The sequence below is a fragment of the Selaginella moellendorffii genome, unplaced genomic scaffold (genome assembly GCF_000143415.4).
Source record: "Selaginella moellendorffii unplaced genomic scaffold, v1.0 SELMOscaffold_0, whole genome shotgun sequence".
Taxonomy (NCBI): Eukaryota; Viridiplantae; Streptophyta; class Lycopodiopsida; order Selaginellales; family Selaginellaceae; genus Selaginella; species Selaginella moellendorffii.
Window position 1 is genome coordinate 4325779 of NW_003314261.1, and position 23306 is coordinate 4349084.

A 23306-nucleotide genomic window follows, 5' to 3' on the forward strand; every position below is an offset into this window, starting at 1 on the left:
CCATCTCAGGTCCATCTTAGACCCCATCTCAGGCACTCCCACGTGTCATGTGTTCATCCCTTTGGGTCCCTTTTTTAGAGCCTCGCTTATTGCTTGCTTCGTGCTCATTCCTTGAGCATTTTGTTGGGAGTTCCACGCTCACTCTCGACCTATCAAGTCGGAGCTTTTAGTCCAAACGTGTTACGCTCGTTTGGCTTTTGCTTCGGCCACTACCACATGGCACCCTTCCGGCTCCACATTGGGGCCTAGGGATTTTGTGTCTCACACACTCCACATGAGTCGGAAGCACTGCAATTGGTTTCCCTCTCGGGAGTGGGAGCTGCTCTTGAGCACTTCCCTGGGTGTCCCCTCCGGCACCACCCAAGCCCATGCTCACTCCCACCCAAGGCCCCTCGGCCCCAGTCTCAACCTCAAGTCAGTTTAGAAGCACCACTGGAGAGTTCCTTCAAGACTGGTTCCTGGACCTCACTATCCCTACTATACTTTTGGAACCCCCTACAGCCCCTCCCCCCCCGGGAGACGCACGCTTTGGGCTTTCACCCCTTGACCCGTATTAGTACTCGGAGTCGGTCTCAAACTCGATCTCGGACTTGATCTCGGACCCGACTTCGGACTCGGTCTCGGACTTGATCTCGGGATGATCTCGGACTTGACTTGGGACTCGACCTCGGACTTGGTTTCGGACCCGATTTGGATCTCGGACTCTGTTCGCAAGCTCGGTCTCAAACTCGGTCTTGAACTCGGTCTCGAACTCGGTCTCTGATTTGGCCTTGGACTCGATCCTGGACTCCATCTTGAACTCGGTCTTAGAGTCGGTCTTGGACTCGATCTTCGACTCGGTCCCATCCAATGAACTCTTTGTCATTTTGTTCATGCTTTCGGGGATCCTTTAGCCTACAACACCTTGGGGAGTTGGTTCCTTACAACTCCACCTCCCATAGAAAAAGTTTGATGCCCTCATCGAACATCTCTTTTTATCTTACGACTTGTTGACCATGTCTCCGAGGGCATCCCCCCACTTAGCGGTGTGCCTAAGTTAGCCTCCCTGGCCAAGAGCCCATGACAACAGAATATAGATGTCCCTATACCCCTCACCTCACCACGCCCTAGTATGGTGGGTCGGGACTTGAACCTAGCCTTGCTTTACTAAGGGGTTGGGACTCGAATCCAACCTCTGTAGAATACGTCTATAGATTTGACATCCCTGCGGGGAGTCGAGCGTAGTGCCCTACATTGAGTCGACCTAGCTAACCTATGCTAATTAGCTTACCTTCGGCACGCCTTCGGGTCCCAACATATGCCACTGCTCAACTTTGCAAATTGATACTTTAATTGAACTTTGCATAAGTACATAGAGTTCTGCCTTGTAGAAATTCCTTCACTAGATCTCGCACATTCGCTAGGTTCTCCTCCGGTTCCCATGTTGCTTCGCAGTGTGGAAATCCTTTCCACTTCACATGGAACTCTCTCACCTCGCATCCTTATCACTTGCTCTTGCACACATTGAGGATGGCCTTGACTTTGTATTCCTCTTCCCCTTGGATAACCTCAGGTAAAGGTCTTATTTGGTCCTTGCGAAGTGGATCCTCAAAGTACGGCTTGAGTAAGTTCATGTGGAACACTAGGTGCATCTTCCCCATCTCTCGAGGAAGTCAGAGACGGTAAGCCACTTTACCGATTCTTGCCTCAATCTCATAAGGCCCCGCGAACCTATTTAAGGAACTCAAGATCAATTCATTTGCAGGAATATATGCATTTTTACCTTTGGGTCAACTTCCGGCTGATCCCACTTGGTAGCCTGAGGTTCTTGGTGTTCAGCCACACCTTTTCCCCAGCTTGGAACTCTACATCCCGACACTTCTGGTTCGCGTACTTGGTTTGCCTTTGTTGAGCTCGTTCCAAGGAATCCCTCACTAGATTCCAGATGTTGAGTTTTTCCACCGTGAATGCCTCCACTGTAGGTAATTCTCTATGATACTCGGCCACGCCGAGTTCCACAGGACCTTCAATAGCTCGCCCATTGATGACTTCCCATGGACTCACCCTGATACTCGAATGTGGTGAGTTGTTATAACACATTTCCACAAGTCCCAAATGACTTACCCAATCAATTTGGTCTCCCGAGACATAGCATCACAAATAATCCTCTAGCTGCCTATTCACCCTTTCCGTTTATCCGTCTGTCAAGAAGTGTTAGTGCCATCAAACTTGACTTAATACCCCATACCTATCTGTGGGTGATAGGCTGTGCTGAATTTCAACTTGGTGCGATATTGTTCCAGGAGAGTTCTCCAGAACCGACTAGTGAAGATCTTATCTCGATCTGAGATAATCTCTTTTGGCCTTCCCCGCACTCGAACCACTTGTTTGAAGAACAGCTTCACCACACCTTCCGCATCCACTTCCGTTGTGGTGGGTATGAAATGTGCCATTGTCGAAAATCGGTCCACCACCACGAATATCGCATTAAACCCCTCGCTTGGGGGGAGTCCCATGATGAAGTCCATCGTAAGACATTTCCACAGACGATCTAGAATTGGGATGCTTTGCAACAAGCCCCCACTAGCCTTAGTCATGGCTTTGATCTGCTGACATGTTGGACATGTCTTTACATAGTCTTGGATGTCCTTAGCCATATCTAGCCAGTGATACTTCCTCTTGAGTAAGCCCATCGTCTTGAGCACTCCACCGTGTCCCACAAGAGGTCCGTCATGACACTCTTCTAAGACTACCTTCCTTAGTTCCCCTTCTGGAACATACACCCTCGTTTGCTTGTAATAGATGAGTCCGTTGCATTCCACATAGCCCGTTTTCTCTTCCGTTGGCAGCTCACCTCTCTGGTGAGCTTCTCGTGCCTCTAGATTCCTTAGAAACACTTCTTGTGCTAGACCATCATTCTCATATGCTGTCCGCACATCATCCCAAAAGGTTGCTGTCGCACTGGATATCGCCAACTTCAAGCTTGCTTTTCAACTTAGCGCATCTGCCACGATGTTGCTCTTCCCAGGCTTGTACAGGATTTCGCAATCAAACTCGGCCAAAGCATTGGCCCACCGACCCTGTTTCCCTCTCAGGTCGGGCAGTGACAAGAAGTGTTTCGTTGCCACATTGTCCGTGTAAACCTTGAAGTGTCTCTCAAGGTAGTGTCGCCACTCCTTGAGCACCTTGACCACTACAAACAGTTCCTTCTCGTGGGCAGGCCACTTCTTTTAAGCCCTGTCCAACTTCTTCGAGAAGAACGCTACTGGATGGTTGTCTTGCTTCAAAACTGCGCCTAATGCAAAGTCCGAAGCATCTGTTTCTACCTCAAAGTCCTTACCAAAGTCTGGTAATGCCAACACGAGAGCCTTCCTCAACTTCCCTTTGAGGTGGACTAATGCCGCCTCGCATTCCGCTGTCCATACCATCTTCCCTTTCCTGTTTGGTCCGTTAAGGGTAGGGCTACTCTCGAATAGTGTCTGATAAACTTTCGGTAGTAGTTGCATAGCCCCAAAAATGCCCTCAACTCATGTACATTCGATGGTCGTTCCCATTCCTGGATCGCTTGGACCTTCTCCGGGTCCACCTTGAGCCCATCTTGGCCCACCACATGCCCAAGAAACTTTACCTTTTGTTAAGCAAAGTCACATTTGCTCTCTTTAGCATACAGTTTGTGTTCCCTTAGTTTCTCAAACATTAAGCAACCAAAGGGAACGATGTGAGAGACGGTCCATAGGATTCAAATATAGAGGGAAAGGGCCCATGAACAAGAGTGCACCCCTTTTTCCAATTGGTTAAGGGTCTTGGGATATCTAGGGTTAAACGTCCTTGGGTTTGAATAATATTGGGTTGGGTGACTTCCCAGGAAGTCTAGACTCAGGAGTTTACAATTTACAACACCTAACACCACTAACCTTGTTCACAATATAAACAAATTTATGTTTTTTTTTTTTTACCAACTTAAAACTAATCCTATACCAAATTACTTAAGGAGGAATAACAAGGTTCTTTAGAAAGAATCAAACATTGTAACCCAAGTCTTAAGCAAAATGGTTTAGTGTTTCACCACTATCCATCTCGTGACTCACCACTTGTAAGACCATTATAACTAATATATATCAAAGTAGTGACTTTTGGTTGCATGATATGAATACGAGCAATAAAATTACATCTTGTTGCCAAATCATCTCGAAGAATAGAAGATAATTTATATATTTGATCTTTTGTCCCTAACAAGTCTCTTTTTAAACTCGACCAAACCTCAAGTTTGCATTTGCACTACCTTTAGTCTATTCCAAGAAAATTTTATAAAAGAGTATGGTAATGACTATTTGAACTAATAGACTAATCCTTATAGTCTTGATTGATCCACTTATAATCATTCCTAAGAAGGATCCACTAGTGCCTTGATAAACAACTACAACCCAACTTATTTGCCACTTATAACAAACCCAAAGGAGGTTTACTTTTACCTACAGCATACAGAACAACTCACAATAACCAACGATAGGCTAACATTAATCTTACTAACTCAAAGTATATTTTTGAGTTGCTAATAAGCCTCACTCATAAGGCTAAGCACAAACATATGCAAATGATACATCTTAATCCTTTTTATGAGCCCCAACACAAGCTCATACAATATGGTACAAAAAGATAACTAAAATCCATACCTAAAGACGAAGTTATAGCACCCAAACGTACACCCAATTAGTTCGTTATTTTCATCTTTTCGTATACAGCAAGACAAGTTGCCCAATTTCATTGTCTCATTGGATAATACTTGCTAAGACTCATCCTTTAATACCAAATGTAGTACATTTGGTTTTCACTCTTTATCTTATGGTGATTTACCATAGAATAACCAAACTCTTCATGTGCTACATGCCACATGCCACATATCCAAAGACAACAAAGTAGAACTCAAGTTTTAAGGTTTTGGGCCATTGAATGAGGGAACAAAGCCAAAGTATACAACTTAGGAGCAAAGGAAGTAGAGCACAAAATAATTCTTAAGCCTATAGCCCAAGGAATAAAGGGATAGGAGCATGGAGTGGTGTAGGAATAGTCCTAAAGCATCTAACATTCTAATATTAAGACTAACACATAAATAGAGTCAAACATAGTTTAACATTATTTCAGCATATCAGTGGCATAAAACAAGGATATTAGTACTCCATCAGCTAGCATGGTATAGAATTTGGGTTTAGACCCAAGTTAAACACAGAATAAGGACAAACACATAAGTAGGAGCTAAATTATGCTTCATGTTGGTCAGCCATACCTGATTTACCCACTATCTCTACTATACATTTGGAACCCCCCACACTAAAATTGATAAAGTGTCCAACAATATTGACCTCCTGCCGTTGTGGTAGTAAGGAAAGAATATTTGAAAATACTTGCCAACAAGTAATTTTTTATACCCATAATCACATTTGCAATATATATATTGACAATGTTTTTCCAATGTTGATTATGCTAAATTGAGAATCACCTTTCCATATCTTGTGGCAATATAAACCATTTTTGGGAGTAATATCCTCATCTTTGCACTCTTTCGAGCTTATATAGTGAATATAACACTTGTTCTAGAAAATAAAAATATCCAATTCAATTAAAGCTTATTTGATTAGACTCTATTCTTTCTTCATAAATCTCTAAACCTTTATATATGCATAATTTTTGAAGGATCAGTCTATTAAATGTCATGCTAAACTGCATAAATTGAAAAACCCCCTAATTGAAATTAATAAAAGGTTCAATAATACCAACTTCTTGCCATCATGGTAATAAGGAAAAAATATTTGAAAAGACTTCCCAACAGGTAACTTTTGATATTCATAGTCACATTCACAACACACATATTGATAATGTTTTTCCAATGTTGATGATGCTAAATTGAGAACCACCTTTGCATATTTTATGGCAATATAAACCATTTTTAGGAGTAATATCCTCATCTTTGCACTCTCTTAAGCTTATATAGTGAATGCAACACTTGTTCTGGAAAATAAGAACATCCAATTCAATTAAGGCTTATTTGATTAGACTCTATTCTTTCTTCATAAATCCCTAAACCTTTACATATGTATAATTTTTTAAGGATTATTTTATTAAATGTTATGCTAAACTTCATAAACTTGCAATCCAACTTGTCGCAACACTTGATATGATCCCTTTCACTAAGCAAGGAACCCCTTAAACAAACCATATACCTTAAAATTAGGAAAATGAACTAATACTAAATTATCCACTTCATACTCCTCAGGTGGATGATGATGGAAATTATAATGTCATTATTGCCCCACTTATATGTAACTTAAATATTTAATATACTTCAATTGAACCAAAATACTCATCAAATACTGATATCAAAACTAACATCATTAATCACAAAGGTAAACTTAACTCTATTGGTAATATCAAATCATGACTATATAAGAATTTATATAGTGAAGTACCAATAAAACTTTATACCCTTAAAAAATATATATATTAAAAAGAAAATAAATAATTATCCCAATCCAAATGCTAAAAATTAAGATACTTTGCTATCATTCCTTTAAAGGTCCAAATGAGCCATTTCACTAAACTAGCTATTTATGGATAATGAATACTTATGAAAGTGTGTTATATCCTCAATTAAGATGTCAAAACATTAAATATCTTAGCCATAAAAGTGGGATTATTATCCAAAAAAATCCACTCTAGACAAAAATGTTGGAACACCATTCAATTGAAGATTAAAGTATTTAACAACAATCTCATATGCATCAGCAAGAGCACTAACTTCTAATCAATGAATCAAGCAGTTAAGATAGTAATGACATAGTTGACTATAGAAAAAGCCTTATTAAATTAAATGCCATCAACTCAAATAAATAAAAAATTACAATTAACTCCAATTATCCTTTCGCAGAATAAAAGGGCCCACTTCCCACAGCTGTAGCTTCTTTCTTCATCACCATCACCTTAAAATATTGCTCTTTACCTTGCTTGTGGTACTCTCCTCTTTTACCTTGCCCCTAGTACTCTTGCTGCTTATAGAGACTTCTAAAAAAATCCCTATGCACCATCTATTGGACGAGCTCCTCACCAAGATTTTGAAAACCATTATGAAGCACAAGAATCTTGACAAGTTTCCCAGCAGCCTTGGCCTTAGAAATTCCCTCTTCAGCTGGTAGAAGAAACATCTGCAGAGGCTTGTTCTTGTATACTGTAGCTCTTGCCTTCACAATTGCTGATAGACTATTGCAGAAAATCTGATGCACCACTATCAGAGTCTTGATTTAGAACCTATGTGGCTATAATCATTAGGCTTGTTCTTCCACTGCACACCCTATCAATGGGATTGCCAAGCTGAAATATTTACCCATACCAAGCCATGACTTCCTCCCATGTCTCTATGTGATCCTTGTTTTTCTTCTCCATCAAAAGACATACACAGAGCATTTATTTTATCCTCCCCCTCTACTTTGTTGTTTTGTGCTGCACATTCAAAAGCTGGAGATAAATGTTAAAATCTTCACCAAGCTTGTAGGTTAGGTATTTCACATGGAAGATCTTTTGATTAGGCTACCCAAGTGTGCAACTTAACAGACATTAGCACCTCCCTAATCTTGTCACCATCCCATCCCTAGCGAGCCAGTATTCCACCATCCCCAAAGCATAATTCCACACTTGCTAGATCCAAAGAGCCTACTGCTGTTGTGAGCATGCTTTTCCATGCAAATTGTCACCTCCATGTCTACACCAGTGCATGGTCTCTCAAGCTTTGCAGTCTCAAAATAGATTCTGGGAACTTTGAAAGTGTCGTTACGTAACAGCACCTTGTTCTCTTGGTGAAGGAACTGCCTCACAAAATCTGCTGGCACCTTCCCATCTAGTTCTTGAGCTGCCCCAAAAGCAGCCAGCTTCTCAAACCCCAGACCGATCTTTGAGTGATCACCTTGTCCTTTGCTGATAAGCATGTCTTGACAGGAGTCTGAGTCAGTCATAAAATAGTGATAGAGCACTTTGAGTACAGCAGGTTCCTCAAGCCTTATCCAGTGTTCTGAGAAGAAGTCATCAATGTTCTTGAGTTCCAATTGGCTTTTATTCGTCAACCAGGCTAAACCATATTCCACCAACTGAAGCGATGGGTCCTTGATCTTGATGAGAGTCGAAGAAGATCCAAACATTTGGTGGTAAAGTATCACCTTGAATTCTTGCATGGCAGCAAGATCGCTAGGAACAACAGATCCTACTTAGGAACAGAGGACCTCTCCTTGCCATTGGAAGTTGCCATGTGATCATGGTGTAGAGCCTATGCATCCACAAAGACAACAGGGTGTCAATAAGTTTGAAATCAAGTGTCAAAAATACATCCCAACCATGTATACAATGTTTGACTTCATAAAGACGCAAATTGCCACAACTCAACATGAAATTCAGCAGATTCTGCTAGTAAAAGTTACCAGAATTTGACTGGAACTTGTGACACTCCACATCACATTACCATGTATAGAAGTCACCACCTCATGAACTGTGACACTCCATGTCACTCAAGAAGCCACTACAGCTAGCAAATTCAATCAGTGCCTTTCATCTCTACCAAACTTCAGGTGTGTGCCCAAGCAGGGCTTATGGATACATTTCAACAAGAAATGACTTACGGCGTCTCAGATGAGCTCCAAAACCACACCCTGCCACCTGACACTTCTTGCTCTCCATGTTAAACTATGAAGAATATTCGCAAAGCCTAAATAAAGGTGTGGTAAACGCTACCCAGGGCTAGGGCTTCTTCATTCCAGGTAAGAAAGAGCAATGTAGGGTCGCGCTAGCTAGGGAAGATCAAGGTCACCATGGATCTCTTACCGCCGCTGCTAAGATTGTGGCCGCCGCCGCTCCTACTGCCACTGCTCCTCGTTCTTGTGGGTTTCATCCACTGCCAGACCGACTTGGAGTGCCTCAGCGAGTTCCGCCTCTCGGTCATCGATCAATCGGGCTACCTGAGCTCCTGGTCTGCCAACAGCAGCTCCAGCAGCTCCATTTGCAACGCTGTGGGCGTCCAGTGCCTCCACCCATCCGAGGCCAAGATCTATTCCCTATCCCTCCGCGCCGCCGGCCTCTCGGGCTCCTTCCCCCGGGGTCTCGACAAATGCTCCAGTCTCACGGGCTTGGATCTCTCGGGCAACTCCTTCTCGGGCGCCATCCCCGCGGACCTCTGCAAATCGCTGCCCTTCCTCGTCCGCCTCGACCTCTCGGGCAACGACTTCTCCGGATCGATCCCCGGGGAGCTCTCCCAGTGCCAGTACCTTAACGCCCTGGATTTGCAGCAGAACCACCTCACTGGCAGCGTCCCCGGGCAGCTCGGTGTTCTTCCGCGCCTCACGGAGCTCCACCTCGAGGGCAACCAGCTCAGCGGCGAAATCCCGCCCATCCTCGCAAGTCGCCCCGCGGCGAATTTCCAGTTCCAGGACAACGCCGGGCTGTGCGGTCCGCCGCTCTCCAAGAGCTGCGGCGGCGGGTCGAAGGCCAGCGCCGGGATCATTGCCGGGACTGTGGTTGGCGGCGCGGTGATCCTTCTCGCCATCACTGCCGTGGCGTTCTACTTGAGCCGCCGGCCCAAGACGATGCGCGACGACACCACCTGGGCCAAGAAGATCAAGGCGCCGCGCAGCATCACCGTGTCCATGTTCGAGCAGTTCCTTGTCAAGATCAAGCTCTCGGATCTCATGGCCGCCACCGAGAGCTTCTCGCGGGACAACGTCATTGACGCCGGAAGCGCCGCCACCGGGGTGGCGTACCGCGCGACGCTCCGGGACGGGTCCGTGCTGGCGGTGAAGCGCCTGGCGCCCGCGCCGCGCGCTAGTAGCAGCGACGCCGCACAGTTTCAGGCCGAGGTGGAGGCGCTGGGCCTGGTCCGTCATGCTAACCTGGTACCGCTACTCGGGTACTGCGTCACGGGCGGCGAGCGGCTCCTCCTGTACAAGCACATGACCAACGGCACGCTGTGGAGCTGGCTGCATGACGCCCACGGCACGCGGGACCGGCTCGACTGGCCCGCGCGGCTCAAGGTGGCGCTGGGCGCGTCGCGCGGCATGGCTTACCTCCACCACGGCTGCAACCCACGGATCCTCCACCGGAGCCTCAGCACGCACACGATCCTCCTGGACGACGACTTCGACGCGAGGATCACGGACTTTGGGCTAGCCCGGATCGTGGCGCCCGCGGGCGGCCACCTCAATGCGGACGTGCTTACCGCCGGCGGCACGGTGGGTGACCCGGGCCACGACGCGCCCGAGTACCGCCGGGTGCCCATCACTACCGCCAAGGGCGACGTGTACAGCTTTGGCGTCGTGCTACTCCAGCTGCTAACGAGTCAGAAGCCGCTGGACGTGACGGTGGGCGATTTCAATGGGAGCTTGGTGGAATGGGTCGGGGCGCTCTACGCGAGTGGGAGGAGCGGCGACGCCATCGACAAATCGCTCAGCGGTGGCGCTGCCGACGATGGGGAGCTGCTCCAGGCGCTCAAGATCGCGTGTGGGTGCGTGCTCTACGCGCCCAACGATCGCCCATCCATGCTCGAGGTGTTCGAGCAGCTGAGGAAGATCGGGGAGAGGTATGATTTCACTGACGAGGGCGATGAGATCCCGATTGCCGCGGCTGCTAGCGATGAGACAGCGGCGACGCAGCAGCGATCCAACGGGAATGGGGCGAGCTTGTGAAGGAGATCGATCGTTTGTGACAGTATATTGCTAATAGCTAATGCTTGAAAATGCAAGTGCTTGGATTAGGGTTCTTAGCGATGTTTGTGGAGCTGCTGCTCGCGACGCGGCTAGCGGCGGGATGATTCTTGCTGCGAGCAATGGTGGCAGGATCTTCCGGCGGGTGAATTTGGGGCAGGGATGCTCCGGTCCGTGCTGTTCTTCGCCTCGATTCTCCATCTCCAAATTGGTGTCGCCCTCTCGCGGTGATGAGGGCAAGCAAGCACAGCAGCAGCATTCGCTGAGTAGGAAGATTAGCAACGACGATCTGTCGCGCTACGGGCTGGATCAGTCGGATTTCGACGTGATGAGGAAGGTCCCGGATCAAATTCTCTACGAGGAGGACTCGGACGATTGGGCTGCCTATCTCCTCCTCTCCGCCGATTGCAAGAGGACCTACGTGGGGATTACTCGCAATGTCCATCGCAGGTACCTCAAAAGCTCTCTTTGAGCTTGTTTTTCTCTTGGATAAATTGGTCATTTGTCGCTCGAGTTCATGGATTGATCGCGCTAAAGTTTCGACGATTTTGTTCCAGGTTGAGACAACACAATGGAGAGCTCGTTGGTGGATCCAAGTCGGGGCGCGTGGGGCGGCCGTGGAGGCTGATTTGCACGGTTCGCAGCTTCGACACTCGCAGCGAAGGCAAGGACAGAGAAAAAAAAAGAAAACTTCTTTTGATCGACTCAAGCTGATAGGAATCGTTCGTATCTCTGTTTTCCAGCTTCGCAATTCGAGTACTTGTGGAAATCGCTGACGAGAACAGTCACTGGCTTCAAATCCGAGCCACCAACAAGCAGTGATAGCAGCGACGATCGAGGCCCCGATCGAAGCGGCGACGCGAGGAGCATCGCAGCGTTCCACCACGTTGTGCGTCGCCGCCAGGCAGCGCTCGAGCAGGTTCTCGATCGAAGCGACGAGTGGAAGAGCTCCTTGACTGTAGAGTGGCACGAAGAAGAGACAGAGACCAAGTAAAGATCGGTCTCGAGTTCGATTCTCGACCCTTACTTTACCATTTCTTCCCCCTTAGAACCCTAATTCTTTCCCTCTCCGCGAGGAGCGAATGCCAACGGACTACATCAGCAATCGCTACATGTCCAAGCTCGGCGTTCCACCGCAGGCCTGGGAGGAATCCCTCGATTTCGATGAGGTCGCCAAGTATTTCTCCATGACCGTCGCGGAGGCCGCCAATATCCTTGGTACGTGAAGATTTTCGTAGCTGGAGCAGCTTAGAACGATCGATCCGCTTGTGACAGGTGTTTGCCAGGCGACTCTGAAGCGAATTTGCCGAGAGAACGGGCTCTCCAGATGGCCGCATCGAAAGGTACGTAGAAATTTTTCCTTTCTCTCTTTTAGATAAAAATTTTCTATGCTGATCAACGGATGTTCTATAGTTTATGGGTGGAAAAAGCGTGGAAGAGATCAAACAAGATGCTTTGAGAGCCAAGCAATTCCAGGCTCAAGAAAAAATGTATAACCCACAACCCAGCAACTAGTAAGTTTTTTTTTCTCTTCTTTTATTGAAGAAAAAAAGACGTAAACTTCGTTTTTTTTTTTTTTTGCAGTGGTCAAGTTCCTTCTCAGGCTTACGTGATGCAAACTACACACGCGAATTTACGACTGAGCACAACTGCGACGTATAGAACGAAGATGCCAATTCCATCCTTTCTGGACGACTTCCGGAACGGTTATCCTCTCAAGAACTTGGATGCTGTCTCTGATCGCTGGTGGGGAGGTTCTCCAGATGTGGATGATACCAGCAGCGATCAAGCTCAAGCTCGCAGCGCAGATTTTGCCGAGTCCGTGGTGGACGCGACGCAGCTGGTAAATCTTCGCAGAAAACGAGCGGAATCACTGGAGAGAGCGCTTGCTTCACCAATCTCCAGGGGCTACGATGGATCCAAAGTCGAGAGCAGCCAAGAGGAAGTTCTCAAGTTTGTGTTTGGAGAGGAGATGCCACAGCAGTGGACTTACGCATTTGATTGAAACTACTCGAGGTAGCTTTGCTTTGTTTCGTGGGATCAGAGGCAAAAGAGAATTTTTTCACAGGAACATTGCTATTTGCGGGAAGAGCTCAAGAGTTTGGATCGAGGATCATTCATCATTTTAATCGGAGAATCAAAGTACCCACCATGGTTCTGTGCCAAAGATATTTCCAAACCAAAGCACATTCTTTTTTCCGTGGTACCGTACCACTCTCTTTGTATGAGTAGACGATTTCATGCTTTTACCTGTCTTTTTAATTGGAGTTTAGTTGTTTTCCAACCGTTGGATTTTATCCGAGATGGGGACCGGTTCGATTCCGGTGCCATAGTAAAAAAGGAGAAAGTTTTGAGCTCTTGTGGGGCTTTGTTTATACGCGCGGCGAAGCGATGGAGAAGAGGGATCCCTTGTCTCTCACACCGACACGACGCAGCTGATAATCATCCCTTCCGTGCATTTCATCGATCGTTCGCTGCACTGGATGAAATCTTGGAGCTCGGCGCCGTGAGGTAATCGCTCGCTCGCATCTCCTTCTCTGTCGAGATCATCCAGGATTTTGCTCTTCTGACACATTGGTCCCGCATTCCAGCGAGGCAACGCAAGCGCTACGGATTCTCGGCTCTCTCATTGCCTCCGGCCATCGATCTCCCCGTAATATCGCTCCTATGGTGGCTCCAGGGCATGGCAGCGCCTTCTTGGCGGCGGCCTTGGCTCTATTGGCGGCGGCGGCATCGTCCTCGGGTAAGACAATCTCTAGATTCCTCTCTTCCTTTCCATTCGATCGATTGATCGATCGATGGAATGCCATGCCACAGGCGCATTCATCGGTGTCAACTACGGCTCCCAGGGCGACAATCTCCCCAGGCCCCAGCAGGCAGTGGATTTCATGCGAAACAATGGCATCACCCAGGTCCGGATCTTCGACGCCGACCCGGACATCCTCACAGCGCTGGCCGGCACAGGCATCCAGGTGATCATCGGGCTCACAAACGCGGAGATCCTCAGCGTGGGTCACTCGAGCGCCGAGGCGGCGTCCTGGGTGAACAAGAACGTGATGCAGTTCCTCCCCAACACCAACATCACCGGGATCGCAGTGGGCAGCGAGGTCCTCACCGACGGCACCGCCAGCCTCTACGCCTCCATCCTCGTCGCCACCATGAAGTACATCCACGCCGCGCTGGTGGCCGCCAACATCGACAGCCAGATCAAAGTCTCGACGCCACACTCCACCGTCCTCATCCAGGATCCATTCCCTCCCTCCCGGGCCTTCTTCGATCAGACGTATGCCAAGACGGTGGTGCTGCCACTGCTGGATTTCCTCTCCCAGACAGGTTCTTATTTCATGCTCAATATTTATCCTCTGGCTATATACCAGCAGAATCGACAGGTGATGTCCATCGACTATGCCTTGCTCCGCCCCAACGCTGGCATCCAGGACACCATCACCAAGCTCACTTACACCAACGTCTTCGACCAGATGCTCGACGCTGCGTTTAGCGCCATGGGGGCGCTAAACCACACAGATGTGGGCATCGTCGTGAGCGAGACCGGGTGGCCTTCCAGGGGTGATGTCACAGAGGTCGGGGTAGGAGTTGACAATGCGGAAACTTACAACAACAACCTTGTCCGGCACATCCTCAACAACACTGGGACTCCCAGGAGGCCCGGCATTGCGGTGAATGCTTACATCTACGAGATCTTCAACGAGGACCGGAGGCAGGGGGCCACTTCCGAGAAGAACTATGGGATCTACTATCCGGACCAGACACCGGTGTATAGTTTGGACGTTACCGGGAGGGACTCGGGTGGAGCCGGATCAAACACGTCAGTTAGAACATGGTGTGTCGCCAAGCAGGGCGTAAGCGACAACAGCCTCCAGGCGGCACTGGACTATGCGTGCGGCCAAGGCAGTGCGGATTGCTCCAGCATCCAGCCAGGCCAGGCGTGTTTCTTCCCGGATTCGGTCTTTTCTCATGCATCCTTCGCTTTCAACAGTTATTATCTTAAGAACAAAATGGCAGCTGGGACCTGTGATTTTGCCGGAGTTGCGACTGTCACCACAAACGATCCAAGTATGTCCAAATCTTCTTTTGCTTTCTTTTTTGCTCTTACAAGCTTGGTTCTCGTTTGTCGCTCTTTCAGGTAGTGGACAATGCTCATTTCCCTCAAGGTAATACTATTGCACGTCGTTGTTTACCCGTGCTCATGACCGTTTGGTTCTTGCAGCTTACCACCCACGGTAAATGCTACCGTTGGAAACCTGACCAGTAGTACCAGTAGCTCGGAGCCGCTACTGGCGAGCTTGGCTCTATGTTCAGTCGCGACGATCTTCCCGCTTTTGATCAATTCCAGACTGCTCTTCTGAGGATCCAGCAGGTACCACCCCGGCTTTTTCTTTGTTTTTAACTCTTCATTCTCTTTTCTCATCCAGTTGCGCGTCTCAATCATGTGTGTCAAGGCAAGCAAAGCGCTGGCAAAGCGAAAAGGAAAAGCTATTCACGAGCACTTTCCACGTTTTGGGATGTTGTGGAACGGAGAACGAAGTTGTAGAACAATGGTTGGACTGGATTTGACTTCTCGGTCGGCTCTTTGGGACGTGCGAATAAAAAAGAACTTCACAAAGAGGGAGAGCTTCTCAAGAGAGATGCAGAGGTAAGCAAGCTAGCAGCAAAAGGTGAGATCTAGGCAGAAGATTTACTTACTGGACATCAAATTGACTCACCCGTATCTATCTATCATATAATTTCGTGCCAAGTGGCTGGGATTCCTGTCTGTGAGTGTATCAGTAGCTAAAGTTACCAGAAGAGCGGCACTGACAAACACCAGCTATAGAGGTATGTTTCACTTTTTCTAGTATTTCGCCTTGACCCGAAATTCAAAGACATCAAAGTAGCAAGGAGCGCATGAAGACAGGCAGCAAGGAATTGGAGCTCAAGAAAGTCGCTCTGTGCTGATCAGATCGAGTAGAGACTGCGTCCACTGAGCGCGCAAGCAAACGCGCTCCCAGCAAGCAACCGTGACGTCCGATGCGCCATCACGACTAGACACGAAATCTCGAAACTCCTCGGCTATTTCTCTGCTGCACATCTGCCGAGAAGAACAGGAAGAAAGAACGAAGTTTAGCTCAAATCTAGATTCAAACATTCGTAACACGATTCTTACATGAGCAGTGACCGAGTAGAGAATCCGTTTCATGACGTAATTACTGCAGGCTTTTTCGTGAACCTTGTTCCAATTATCCTTTTTTTCGGAAAGAAAAAAAAGTAAATTTGTGTCTTTTTAATCTCAAATGTAACAACACTTTCTACCTTGAGCCACGACCAAGCTGTGAGACAACCTTGCTCGTTCACTCCCTCAAAAACGAGATTTATGTGCTGGGCTAGAACCTGCTTACATACCAATGAATCATAATCTCCAAAGAAGTAATACCAAGTAACCAACCTTTGGTGACAAAGCAAACTCAAGGGCCTCGCGTACCATAGCTGGATCATTAGATCCGGCTAGTAAACCTGACCATGTTTTATCTATCAATCACGAGCACGAAGTTAAACGGCTGGCTTACTTAAGATCTCCACGCGCTCCGCGATGGATGTGGAGCCTTCGAACTGCGATATCAGCGCATCAAAGCTTCCTCGGTTTGTAGACGACACGTCCTTGACTGCGTTCCGGAGAACTGCCTGGAAATGGAATAAGGTCAGTCGGGCGGCTTTGCTCGATTGCGCGCGCTAAATGGAGAAAAGAAAACCGTAGTCAGATCAGAAGGGATTGCGGTCTCGAAGCGAGTGTCAAACCGCCTCTCGGCTTCCGAGCAAGTTTCGTCATGGTCCAGCCTCACAAGCGCATCCAAAATGCGTCCTCTCACCGCTGCAAACAAGTGTCCCTCGCATTCTGTAGCCTCCCAGCCAATGCGCCTGACCAAATCGGGCTCGACTTATACGAGAATTGAAATAGAACCAAAGGAAAAACAAGCAAACCTTGCTGGAGTTTCTAGCAATGACGCTAGCCGCTGCTTGACGTCTCCAAAAGCTTCCGGTTTTTCGGAGAGGATGCCACTCGTTACGTCAACCACAATCTGGACCAAAGCATAATATATAACTCTGAGAGATCATTTCTACGGGTTTTTCCATCAACCATACCTCCACCAACGTCGATATGACTAGAGGATGGCCTTCATTCCTGTACGATTCGAGCAGACTAAATAGCTCACTAGGATCCTCTTTACCAGCGCGGCAAAGAGCGTGCATGTCTTTCAGGAGTCCTGCAAAACGATTTTAGTTGGCAAAATCAGAAAAGGAAATCCATCATCACCTAGTCGATCGACAGGCTCCAAGCTGCCAGAGGAGACCGCTTCTCGCAAAAGCCGCAGCATATCCTTGTCATACTGTACTCGAAAGAATCCCGTCTCTCCAGCGTTCACCTTGATCCAGCCTGAGAACCCTTCGTGCTTCACGGTCGAGCGCTCCTCAACCAGCAAATGACTCGTGCACGAGCGTGACTCCTCCACACCCGAGCAAATCAAAACCGGAACGATCCACTTGCCTGGAACATCTCGGCCATTTGCCATGAAACGAGCCTGTAGAACAAACACACACATCAAAAGAAAAACAAAACGCTGTTGCTGATCGAACCTGCTCAAGCTGAACGTCGGTGGTGTTTTCCAAGAGACTCGCTTTCACAACGGGGAAGCCTTCTTCCTTTGTCCAGCAATGCATAAGCTGCTTTATGGGCTTGCCAGTCACCTCTTCGAATACGCTCCATAGATCACTGGAGGTGGCATTGCCAAAAGCAAACTTTTTCACATAAGCTCTGAGTCCTTCCTGCACAACTACGTTCCATTTTGCAAACAAACGCTACAAATATGGTTTTTAACCTTGAGTTCTTCGTGGCCAAGGTATGACTGAAGCATGTGTAACAGCGATGCACCTTTGAAGTAACTTATGCTGTCCATCGGGGTGTCAACGTTAATGTTCCTCACCTCTACCTGAACGAGAAAGGGATTCCGGTTTCCAGAGTTCGCGAGTTTATAGGCGAAGTACCTCGACGGGATGTGTTCCTTCTAGACTATCAAACCGGAAGGCGTCAGACCTGGCCCAATTCTGAAAATCCATCCACATTTCCCATTCCGGGAACAAGTAGTCCACTGCGTAGCAGCTCATCTGAAGAGGTGACCGCACTGTTTAGTAGGAAGAAGAAGCAAAAAACGATAGTCACCCAGGTAGCCATTCCCTCGTTAAGCCAAAGGTGAGTCCACCATTCCAGTGTGACAATGTTGCCAAACCACATATGGGCAATCTCGTGAGCAGTGTCGCAAGCAACCTGAAGAAATTCATTTGTTTCTAGAGGAAAAAAAAAAAGGGAGTGTTTACCCTTTGTCTCAGCCAAGCTGGTGAGTTCTCGTCGGCGTACAAGGCCTCCTCCCTGTACACAATGCAGCCAAAGTTCTCCAAGGCACCAGTCTTAAACTCTGGGACTGCAACAGCGTCGAGCTTTGGAAGCGGGTAAGGCAGCTGGAAAAACCTGCAAGAACAAGAGAATCGATCAAACTACAAGATGATTTCTTACGATTTCTTACTCGGCAAAAAAAGGTAGCAGCTTGAGAATTATGTTGAGCACAAATCTTCCTTTCTCCTGGTAGCCCCGCCTTGTATAAACTCGCACAGGCACGCCTAGAGACAACGAACACAAAATAGATTTTCAAAAACGAAGTGAGAATGTTTGCTCACCGTCGTCGCTTGTCCCTTCCAGGTAATCAAATTCCCCGACGACAATGGCGATGATGTACGTGGACATACGCACGGTCTCCTCGAACTCCACCGTCTTCGTGCCGTCGCAATTGATCGTATCGTGAACAACTGGCATATTAGAGAGCACCTGGCGATCGGATGGAGCGTGAACTTTAAACGTAAAGGTTGCCTGGAAGAATTATGATATGAGAGCGATCAATCACTGCGTTGTTACCTTAAAGTCTGGCTCATCCCAGCAAGGAAAACACCTTCTTGCATTGCCGGGCTCGAAGTCAGTGGCGGCCATGTATCTTTTGGTGCCATTAACTTCATAGGAACTGGCAAAAACTCCTCCATGAGAAAAAAAAAAAAACTGAAAAGAAGAATGCGAACCCTTCGTAGAAGCCTTTCAGGCTTTTGTTTAGTGATCCGTGATAGTCGATCGTTAGCACCAGCGGGCTTCCCACCACGAGAGCATCGTCCCCATCAAACCCAACGATTAGAAGCTCGTTTTCCTTGTCTTCTTCCACGGACTTGATCGGGAGCACCTGGTAGAAAAACGAAGCTTAAAGACACCATACTCTTTTCGCATACCGTGCTATCGAGCAAGCTCGCCAAGACGCTGTCAATGGTAAGATCTGCGGTGTTGAGTTGTACCACGCTGGTAACCGCAGTGACATCGAGGGAGACCCTCACCCTGCCTTGGAACTCACAAGACTCAAGATTCACCCAAAGCTCGACATTGTAAGTTTGAGGTACCACAATCCTTGGCAACCTCATCACACCCACACACACCCTCACACACAGACACACAGAACTTTAGAACTTTCCAAACTAAATCGGGCGCTGCAATTTTATCGTGGGACAAACCAAACCAAGAGTGTTGTACCCATACACACGAAGGAGGAGCGCTTGTACGTTGCTCCCGCAAAGAGAAAAGAGCGCTTGTACATTGTGCTATAGAACAATTATATAAAAGAACTAGTTATTGAGTACCTCAACACAGATCCAATATGGTACTCTCCTTTCTGGTAGCTGCTCTTCTTGCACTCACACTAGAATAAAGATCACATCTAACCAAAGCATTTCAATAAAAATTCCGGGTCATCATTTCCTATACTAATCCTAAAATTATAGAGAAATCGCAAATGGTGGTGGCCGATTCTCTCGAATCGGATGCTCTGGGCCACTTTCATCTTGGCGCTGGATTCCTTGGGGATTTCCACGACAAAGCGGCAGATCTAGCAGCCGATCGAGCAAGCATACTCGCTCCAAGCAGTCATCTAATCGTCCGATAGCAAACAAATCATCTAGTTGTATTTTTTCACGTGAGCGATAGATCACCCGCGGGAACAGACCTGGTCACAAGCTTCACCCACGCTTGGTGCGTCTCTTGGATCACCTTGAGCGCGTAATCCTTCCCGGCGGCCTTGTTCCCCAGCCCGAATCGGTTCTGCGGCTTCCCATCCGGGACCTTGTAATCCCGGAACCAGTCCCGGATCTCCGTGAGCGTCCCCGGGAAGTAGTACTCCACGTCGCTCTCGTCATTCACAAGCGCCGCCTTGGGATCGTCCACCGAGATGGCGATCACCTTCCAGTCCAGCTCCCCCTCGTCGATCATGGCGAGAACAGCCACTGGCTTGACGCGCAGGATCTCGCCCAGCCCCGCCCTGCGCTCGCCAATCTCCACCACGTCCACGGGGTCGTTGTCTCCCAGCGCGCCCTCCACTTCCGGGTTGGCGTGGTTTGGATCCTCCCAGGTTTGCGGGAGGAGGCCATAGTTCCAGCGGATGTTGTAGGGATAGAACCGGAGCTTGCCCTTCTTGATGTCCTGCTTGATCGGCGTGAAGGGCTCGTCAGTGGCCACTTCCATCTTGGCGCTGGACTCCTTGGGGATTTCCACCACGAAGTGGAAGATCTCGCCGCCGCCAAGCGGGGATTTCAGCGGGACGTCGTGCCATGGCGACAAGGTCTTGCCGTTTGCCCCAAGCAAGAATGCCCTGTAGCCCATGCTCTGGGCCTCGCCCTGCTCGCGCACCTGGTAATCCGAGCTCTGCTGCTGGCCCTTGCCTTGATCGACATCCTTGACGGACTGCTCCAGCGCCCTGGAAATCGCCGATCCACGGCGAGGGAGGAGCTGCTTGGACGAGAGAGCGTGCTGCGACGGCTTGAGGAAGCCGACCCTTGCCGCGCCAATTGCGATGCCCGCATTGTACCTGGAAGAGACGAATGGGAGCTGGAGTGACGCCCCGGCACCAGTCACACGGAGAGCCGCCATAGCCTCGCCACTCAAATTGGATTGGAGCCCTAGAATTCCAAAAGCCTATTCTACCATCTAACGGTCTTGATAATTGTTGACTTAAAAACGAATTAATTACTTTATTTTCACATCTTTCTGCCGACCGTGGGGCTCGAACCCACGACCACAAGGTTAAGAGCCTTGCGCTCTACCAACTGAGCTAGGCCGGCTTATGCCTTTAATCAGTATCAGTTATTTTTAAGCGGATATTTATTTAAACAAAAGCTACGTTAGAACTTTCTCGTATTGTCTTGTCACCAAAATCGCTCGACATATTGCTAGAAAGATCAACTAGAGATCTGGCAGGCTTTAGCTCTCTCGATCGACTTCTCCTCTTCCTTCTCCCCCTAGGCTAGCATCGCGTGATTAAATACATGTTGTCAACGTGATCCACAAAGCTGGCCGGCTGGCTCGCTTCTAGGACGCAATCGTGGTAGCCGTGGTCGTCGTAGCAGTACTAGCACTAGCCGTTTGGAACGGGGCCTGTTGTTCCGGCGGTAGCATCACGCAAGCCGGTCCGAGCTCCGGCTTGCTCTGGTACTTCCTTTCATACTCGTGACTGACCCCAGACTGCTGCTCCTGCTGCTCCTGCTGCTGCTCAGCACTGATTCCTATTTTTTGCATCTTCATCCTGTCTCGGTAATCGCTTATTTCCCGTTTGTATCGCTCCTTGTCCTTGACCCCGCGCTCCTGATAAGGCTGCATGCACAGCGATAGCGTTAGCACCGCGAGAAACAAGAAAAAAAGTAAAACTCGAAACGGATGTAGCTCTTACAGATTTTTGCTCCTCGGTCATGCTACTCCACGTCTCCCCGATCATCTTGCTGATCTCTCTGTCCTTGTCTGGGTATACGAGCTTGAGCTTGGCTCGCTGCTCGGCAAAGAAGTAGTTGTAGCCGCTCCTGTTGAGCTTGGGTGCGTTGGGGTCTTTTCTGCGCATGCCGATTCGCTTTCGTCGCCTTCTCAGCCGCACGCCAACGTTTGCAGCTTCTGGAGTACTTCTACTCGTCGTGACTGCCGATGCATACTGTGGCACGGAAGAACCAACAGGGACGTGATATAGAACACCCCTGAACCTGTCGGATCCGATGACAACGGTGACTAGGTACCCGTGCTCAAACTTTTCTTCAATGGATCCGGTCACAATCTCCCCGATGTGCGCTTCAAGATCCACTGCCAATGCAAGAAAGCCTTTTGAGACTCAACTCCAACGAGTTTCTTCTTACCGTCAATTGCAGGCTGGAGTCGTCGCTTTTGCATCTTCGGCCCAAGCTCCAGCTCGTCCGAACGCACACCATTCTCTGGTAAAAGAAATCCCGGGCTTGGCGCCGGAAGAGGAGCTGCAACTTCATGGTTTTACAATTCCTGCCTCTTTACAAACTCCAATAAACTTACCAGGAGGAGACACAAGGCTTCCCTCAGCTCTGAAGAAATACACTTGCTCGTAATGATGGAGTAAGCTCGTGTAGTACTTCCGCAACACGAACGACGCACTTGTAGTCGTTCTGGGGAAATTGAACACCGCTTTGATGTCCTTCCACAGCCGGTCTTTGATAACCTGACAGCCGAGAACGCTATGAAATTAGCTCTCAAGCAACTTTAGCATGCCTTATAAAAGAACCTGTTCGAGACCTCCTCGAGCAGTAACTTCTTGATAAAGACGATACAAATCCAGCTGATTTCCTCCCATTCTTGGGCTCCTGGGAATCAACAACAGAGAAAGCCCACATTAATCCGGCACGAAGTGATAAAAAAAACTCTAAAGCTGTCACAATCCCTCAGAATCAAAAGAGATACAAAGCCCAGAAATCTAGCCATAGGAAAGCATATAATAATGGAACAAACAAACACAAGGAAGAAGGAAGACGAAACACAAGCGCAAGAGAGAAGAAAAAAAAAAGAGAAGGGAGAGAGAGAGGACACTCACGACATTCTACTGCCCATGGCTTCATGGAACTTGCAAAGCGTGTCCATGAAGAGCACCGGATCACGAGTCACTTCCTCATGCGTCGCAAGGGGCGGGGGATAGACCTGACCTCGCACGCAAATGGGCGTGGCCAGAGCTGGTGACGAGGACGAGGCGGTCGGCGATGCCAGACGAAACGCGAGAGGCCGGGCTTGCTCGGCCTCGGCGATCGCGCACCGTTGTAGCAATGTAGGCCCTGCCAATCTTAGAGCCAGTCTTTGCGCGCTCACCTCATTCTCGCCTCCACCGCGGCAATCCTGCTCCTGCTGCCGCGGCTGCTCCAGCGCATTCTTTGCAATCTCCTCCTCGGGCGCCGCCGGCACCCTGGCGCTGGCGGCCGCGAGTCTTGGATCGGAATCCTGCCCTGACAAATCTTGGATAATTCTTCCCAGCTCCAAAGAATGGCGCTGCTGCTGCTGCTGATCTGCCGCGCGCTGCGCGAAATACTTCCCCATGGCCGCCATCCGGGCGGCATCATCGTCTTCTTGAGCTTGGGCGCCCTTTGCCGCCATCGCCATAGGTAAAGCTTCAAGCTTGTACCGATTGAAAATAATATTTACCAGCCGCATAAAACGGACCACGCCATGCGGTTAAAAGAGAAATCCAT

The 23306-nt window shown here is 48.5% G+C and overlaps 7 protein-coding genes and 1 non-coding gene across 9 annotated transcripts; 4 read left to right on the forward strand and 4 right to left on the reverse strand.

Moving 5' to 3' along the window:
• The first annotated feature begins 8825 nt into the window (after positions 1-8825).
• On the forward strand, positions 8826-10691 carry LOC9641973 (probable inactive receptor kinase At1g27190). Its single transcript, XM_002960391.2, has one exon. It carries the CDS (start codon positions 8826-8828, stop codon positions 10689-10691), a length of 1866 nt encoding a protein of 621 aa, XP_002960437.1.
• Positions 10692-10715: 24 nt separating this feature from the next.
• Positions 10716-11740, forward strand: LOC112344573 (structure-specific endonuclease subunit SLX1 homolog). Its single transcript, XM_024669536.1, has 3 exons — positions 10716-11159; positions 11267-11373; positions 11453-11740. The coding sequence occupies exons 1-3, from the start codon at positions 10732-10734 to the stop codon at positions 11701-11703; spliced, it is 786 nt and encodes a 261-aa protein (XP_024525304.1). The 5' UTR covers positions 10716-10731; the 3' UTR covers positions 11704-11740.
• Positions 11741-11771: 31 nt separating this feature from the next.
• Positions 11772-12993, forward strand: LOC112344577 (protein NLP5-like). Of its 2 annotated transcripts, XM_024669548.1 has the most exons (5): positions 11772-11927; positions 11985-12052; positions 12123-12223; positions 12294-12725; positions 12778-12993. In XM_024669548.1, the coding sequence occupies exons 1-4, from the start codon at positions 11792-11794 to the stop codon at positions 12712-12714; spliced, it is 726 nt and encodes a 241-aa protein (XP_024525316.1). In that variant the 5' UTR covers positions 11772-11791; the 3' UTR covers positions 12715-12725; positions 12778-12993. The 2 variants fall into 2 exon arrangements, with proteins under 2 accessions (XP_024525316.1, XP_024525311.1); XM_024669543.1 differs by having other exon boundaries at positions 12294-12993.
• Positions 12994-13003: 10 nt separating this feature from the next.
• On the forward strand, positions 13004-15465 carry LOC9632240 (glucan endo-1,3-beta-glucosidase 3). The gene is made up of 6 exons (XM_024669524.1): positions 13004-13220; positions 13301-13452; positions 13527-14783; positions 14854-14881; positions 14938-15087; positions 15143-15465. Exons 2-5 carry the CDS (start codon positions 13377-13379, stop codon positions 15074-15076), a joined length of 1500 nt encoding a protein of 499 aa, XP_024525292.1. The 5' UTR covers positions 13004-13220; positions 13301-13376; the 3' UTR covers positions 15077-15087; positions 15143-15465.
• Positions 15326-19225, reverse strand: LOC9641974 (aminopeptidase M1-D). Its single transcript, XM_024676062.1, has 19 exons — positions 19029-19225; positions 18828-18982; positions 18670-18772; positions 18435-18624; positions 18284-18377; positions 18078-18228; positions 17923-18027; positions 17748-17867; positions 17582-17692; positions 17340-17528; positions 17020-17284; positions 16848-16969; positions 16686-16783; positions 16457-16622; positions 16274-16388; positions 16153-16220; positions 16020-16097; positions 15874-15951; positions 15326-15798 (listed from the first exon to the last, which is right to left on the reverse strand). The coding sequence occupies exons 1-19, from the start codon at positions 19212-19214 to the stop codon at positions 15643-15645; spliced, it is 2550 nt and encodes an 849-aa protein (XP_024531830.1). The 5' UTR covers positions 19215-19225; the 3' UTR covers positions 15326-15642.
• A 270-nt stretch (positions 19226-19495) lies between these two features.
• On the reverse strand, positions 19496-20739 carry LOC9641975 (soluble inorganic pyrophosphatase 6, chloroplastic). The gene has a single exon (XM_002961043.2). It carries the CDS (start codon positions 20710-20712, stop codon positions 19759-19761), a length of 954 nt encoding a protein of 317 aa, XP_002961089.2. The 5' UTR covers positions 20713-20739; the 3' UTR covers positions 19496-19758.
• A 91-nt stretch (positions 20740-20830) lies between these two features.
• TRNAK-CUU lies at positions 20831-20903 on the reverse strand. The gene has a single exon. It is a non-coding gene; the product is annotated as a tRNA-Lys (tRNA).
• A 56-nt stretch (positions 20904-20959) lies between these two features.
• Positions 20960-23171, reverse strand: LOC9632241 (high mobility group B protein 9). Its single transcript, XM_024669399.1, has 6 exons — positions 22661-23171; positions 22355-22433; positions 22129-22291; positions 21960-22073; positions 21509-21906; positions 20960-21432 (listed from the first exon to the last, which is right to left on the reverse strand). The coding sequence occupies exons 1-6, from the start codon at positions 23161-23163 to the stop codon at positions 21151-21153; spliced, it is 1539 nt and encodes a 512-aa protein (XP_024525167.1). The 5' UTR covers positions 23164-23171; the 3' UTR covers positions 20960-21150.
• Positions 23172-23306: the final 135 nt, after the last annotated feature.

Coding starts and splice junctions, on each gene's coding strand:
- LOC9641975 (XM_002961043.2), bottom strand. CDS start 20,712: ATGGCGGCTCTCCGTGTGACTGGTGCCGGGGCGTCACTCCAGCTCCCA.
- LOC112344573 (XM_024669536.1), top strand. CDS start 10,732: ATGCTTGAAAATGCAAGTGCTTGGATTAGGGTTCTTAGCGATGTTTGT. Junction 11,160..11,266: donor ACTCGCAATGTCCATCGCAG/GTACCTCAAAAG, acceptor ATTTTGTTCCAG/GTTGAGACAACACAATGGAG. Junction 11,374..11,452: donor CTTCGACACTCGCAGCGAAG/GCAAGGACAGAG, acceptor TCTGTTTTCCAG/CTTCGCAATTCGAGTACTTG.
- LOC9632240 (XM_024669524.1), top strand. CDS start 13,377: ATGGTGGCTCCAGGGCATGGCAGCGCCTTCTTGGCGGCGGCCTTGGCT. Junction 13,453..13,526: donor GGCGGCGGCATCGTCCTCGG/GTAAGACAATCT, acceptor GCCATGCCACAG/GCGCATTCATCGGTGTCAAC. Junction 14,882..14,937: donor CAATGCTCATTTCCCTCAAG/GTAATACTATTG, acceptor TGGTTCTTGCAG/CTTACCACCCACGGTAAATG.
- LOC9632241 (XM_024669399.1), bottom strand. CDS start 23,163: ATGGCGGCCATGGGGAAGTATTTCGCGCAGCGCGCGGCAGATCAGCAG. Junction 22,292..22,354: donor CTCGAGGAGGTCTCGAACAG/GTTCTTTTATAA, acceptor CTCGGCTGTCAG/GTTATCAAAGACCGGCTGTG. Junction 21,433..21,508: donor TGACCGAGGAGCAAAAATCT/GTAAGAGCTACA, acceptor CTGTGCATGCAG/CCTTATCAGGAGCGCGGGGT.
- LOC9641973 (XM_002960391.2), top strand. CDS start 8,826: ATGGATCTCTTACCGCCGCTGCTAAGATTGTGGCCGCCGCCGCTCCTA.
- LOC112344577 (XM_024669543.1), top strand. CDS start 11,792: ATGCCAACGGACTACATCAGCAATCGCTACATGTCCAAGCTCGGCGTT. Junction 12,053..12,122: donor CCAGATGGCCGCATCGAAAG/GTACGTAGAAAT, acceptor GATGTTCTATAG/TTTATGGGTGGAAAAAGCGT. Junction 12,224..12,293: donor AACCCACAACCCAGCAACTA/GTAAGTTTTTTT, acceptor TTTTTTTTGCAG/TGGTCAAGTTCCTTCTCAGG.
- LOC9641974 (XM_024676062.1), bottom strand. CDS start 19,214: ATGAGGTTGCCAAGGATTGTGGTACCTCAAACTTACAATGTCGAGCTT. Junction 17,285..17,339: donor CCGACGTTCAGCTTGAGCAG/GTTCGATCAGCA, acceptor TTTGTTCTACAG/GCTCGTTTCATGGCAAATGG. Junction 16,623..16,685: donor TTGCTAGAAACTCCAGCAAG/GTTTGCTTGTTT, acceptor CGATTTGGTCAG/GCGCATTGGCTGGGAGGCTA.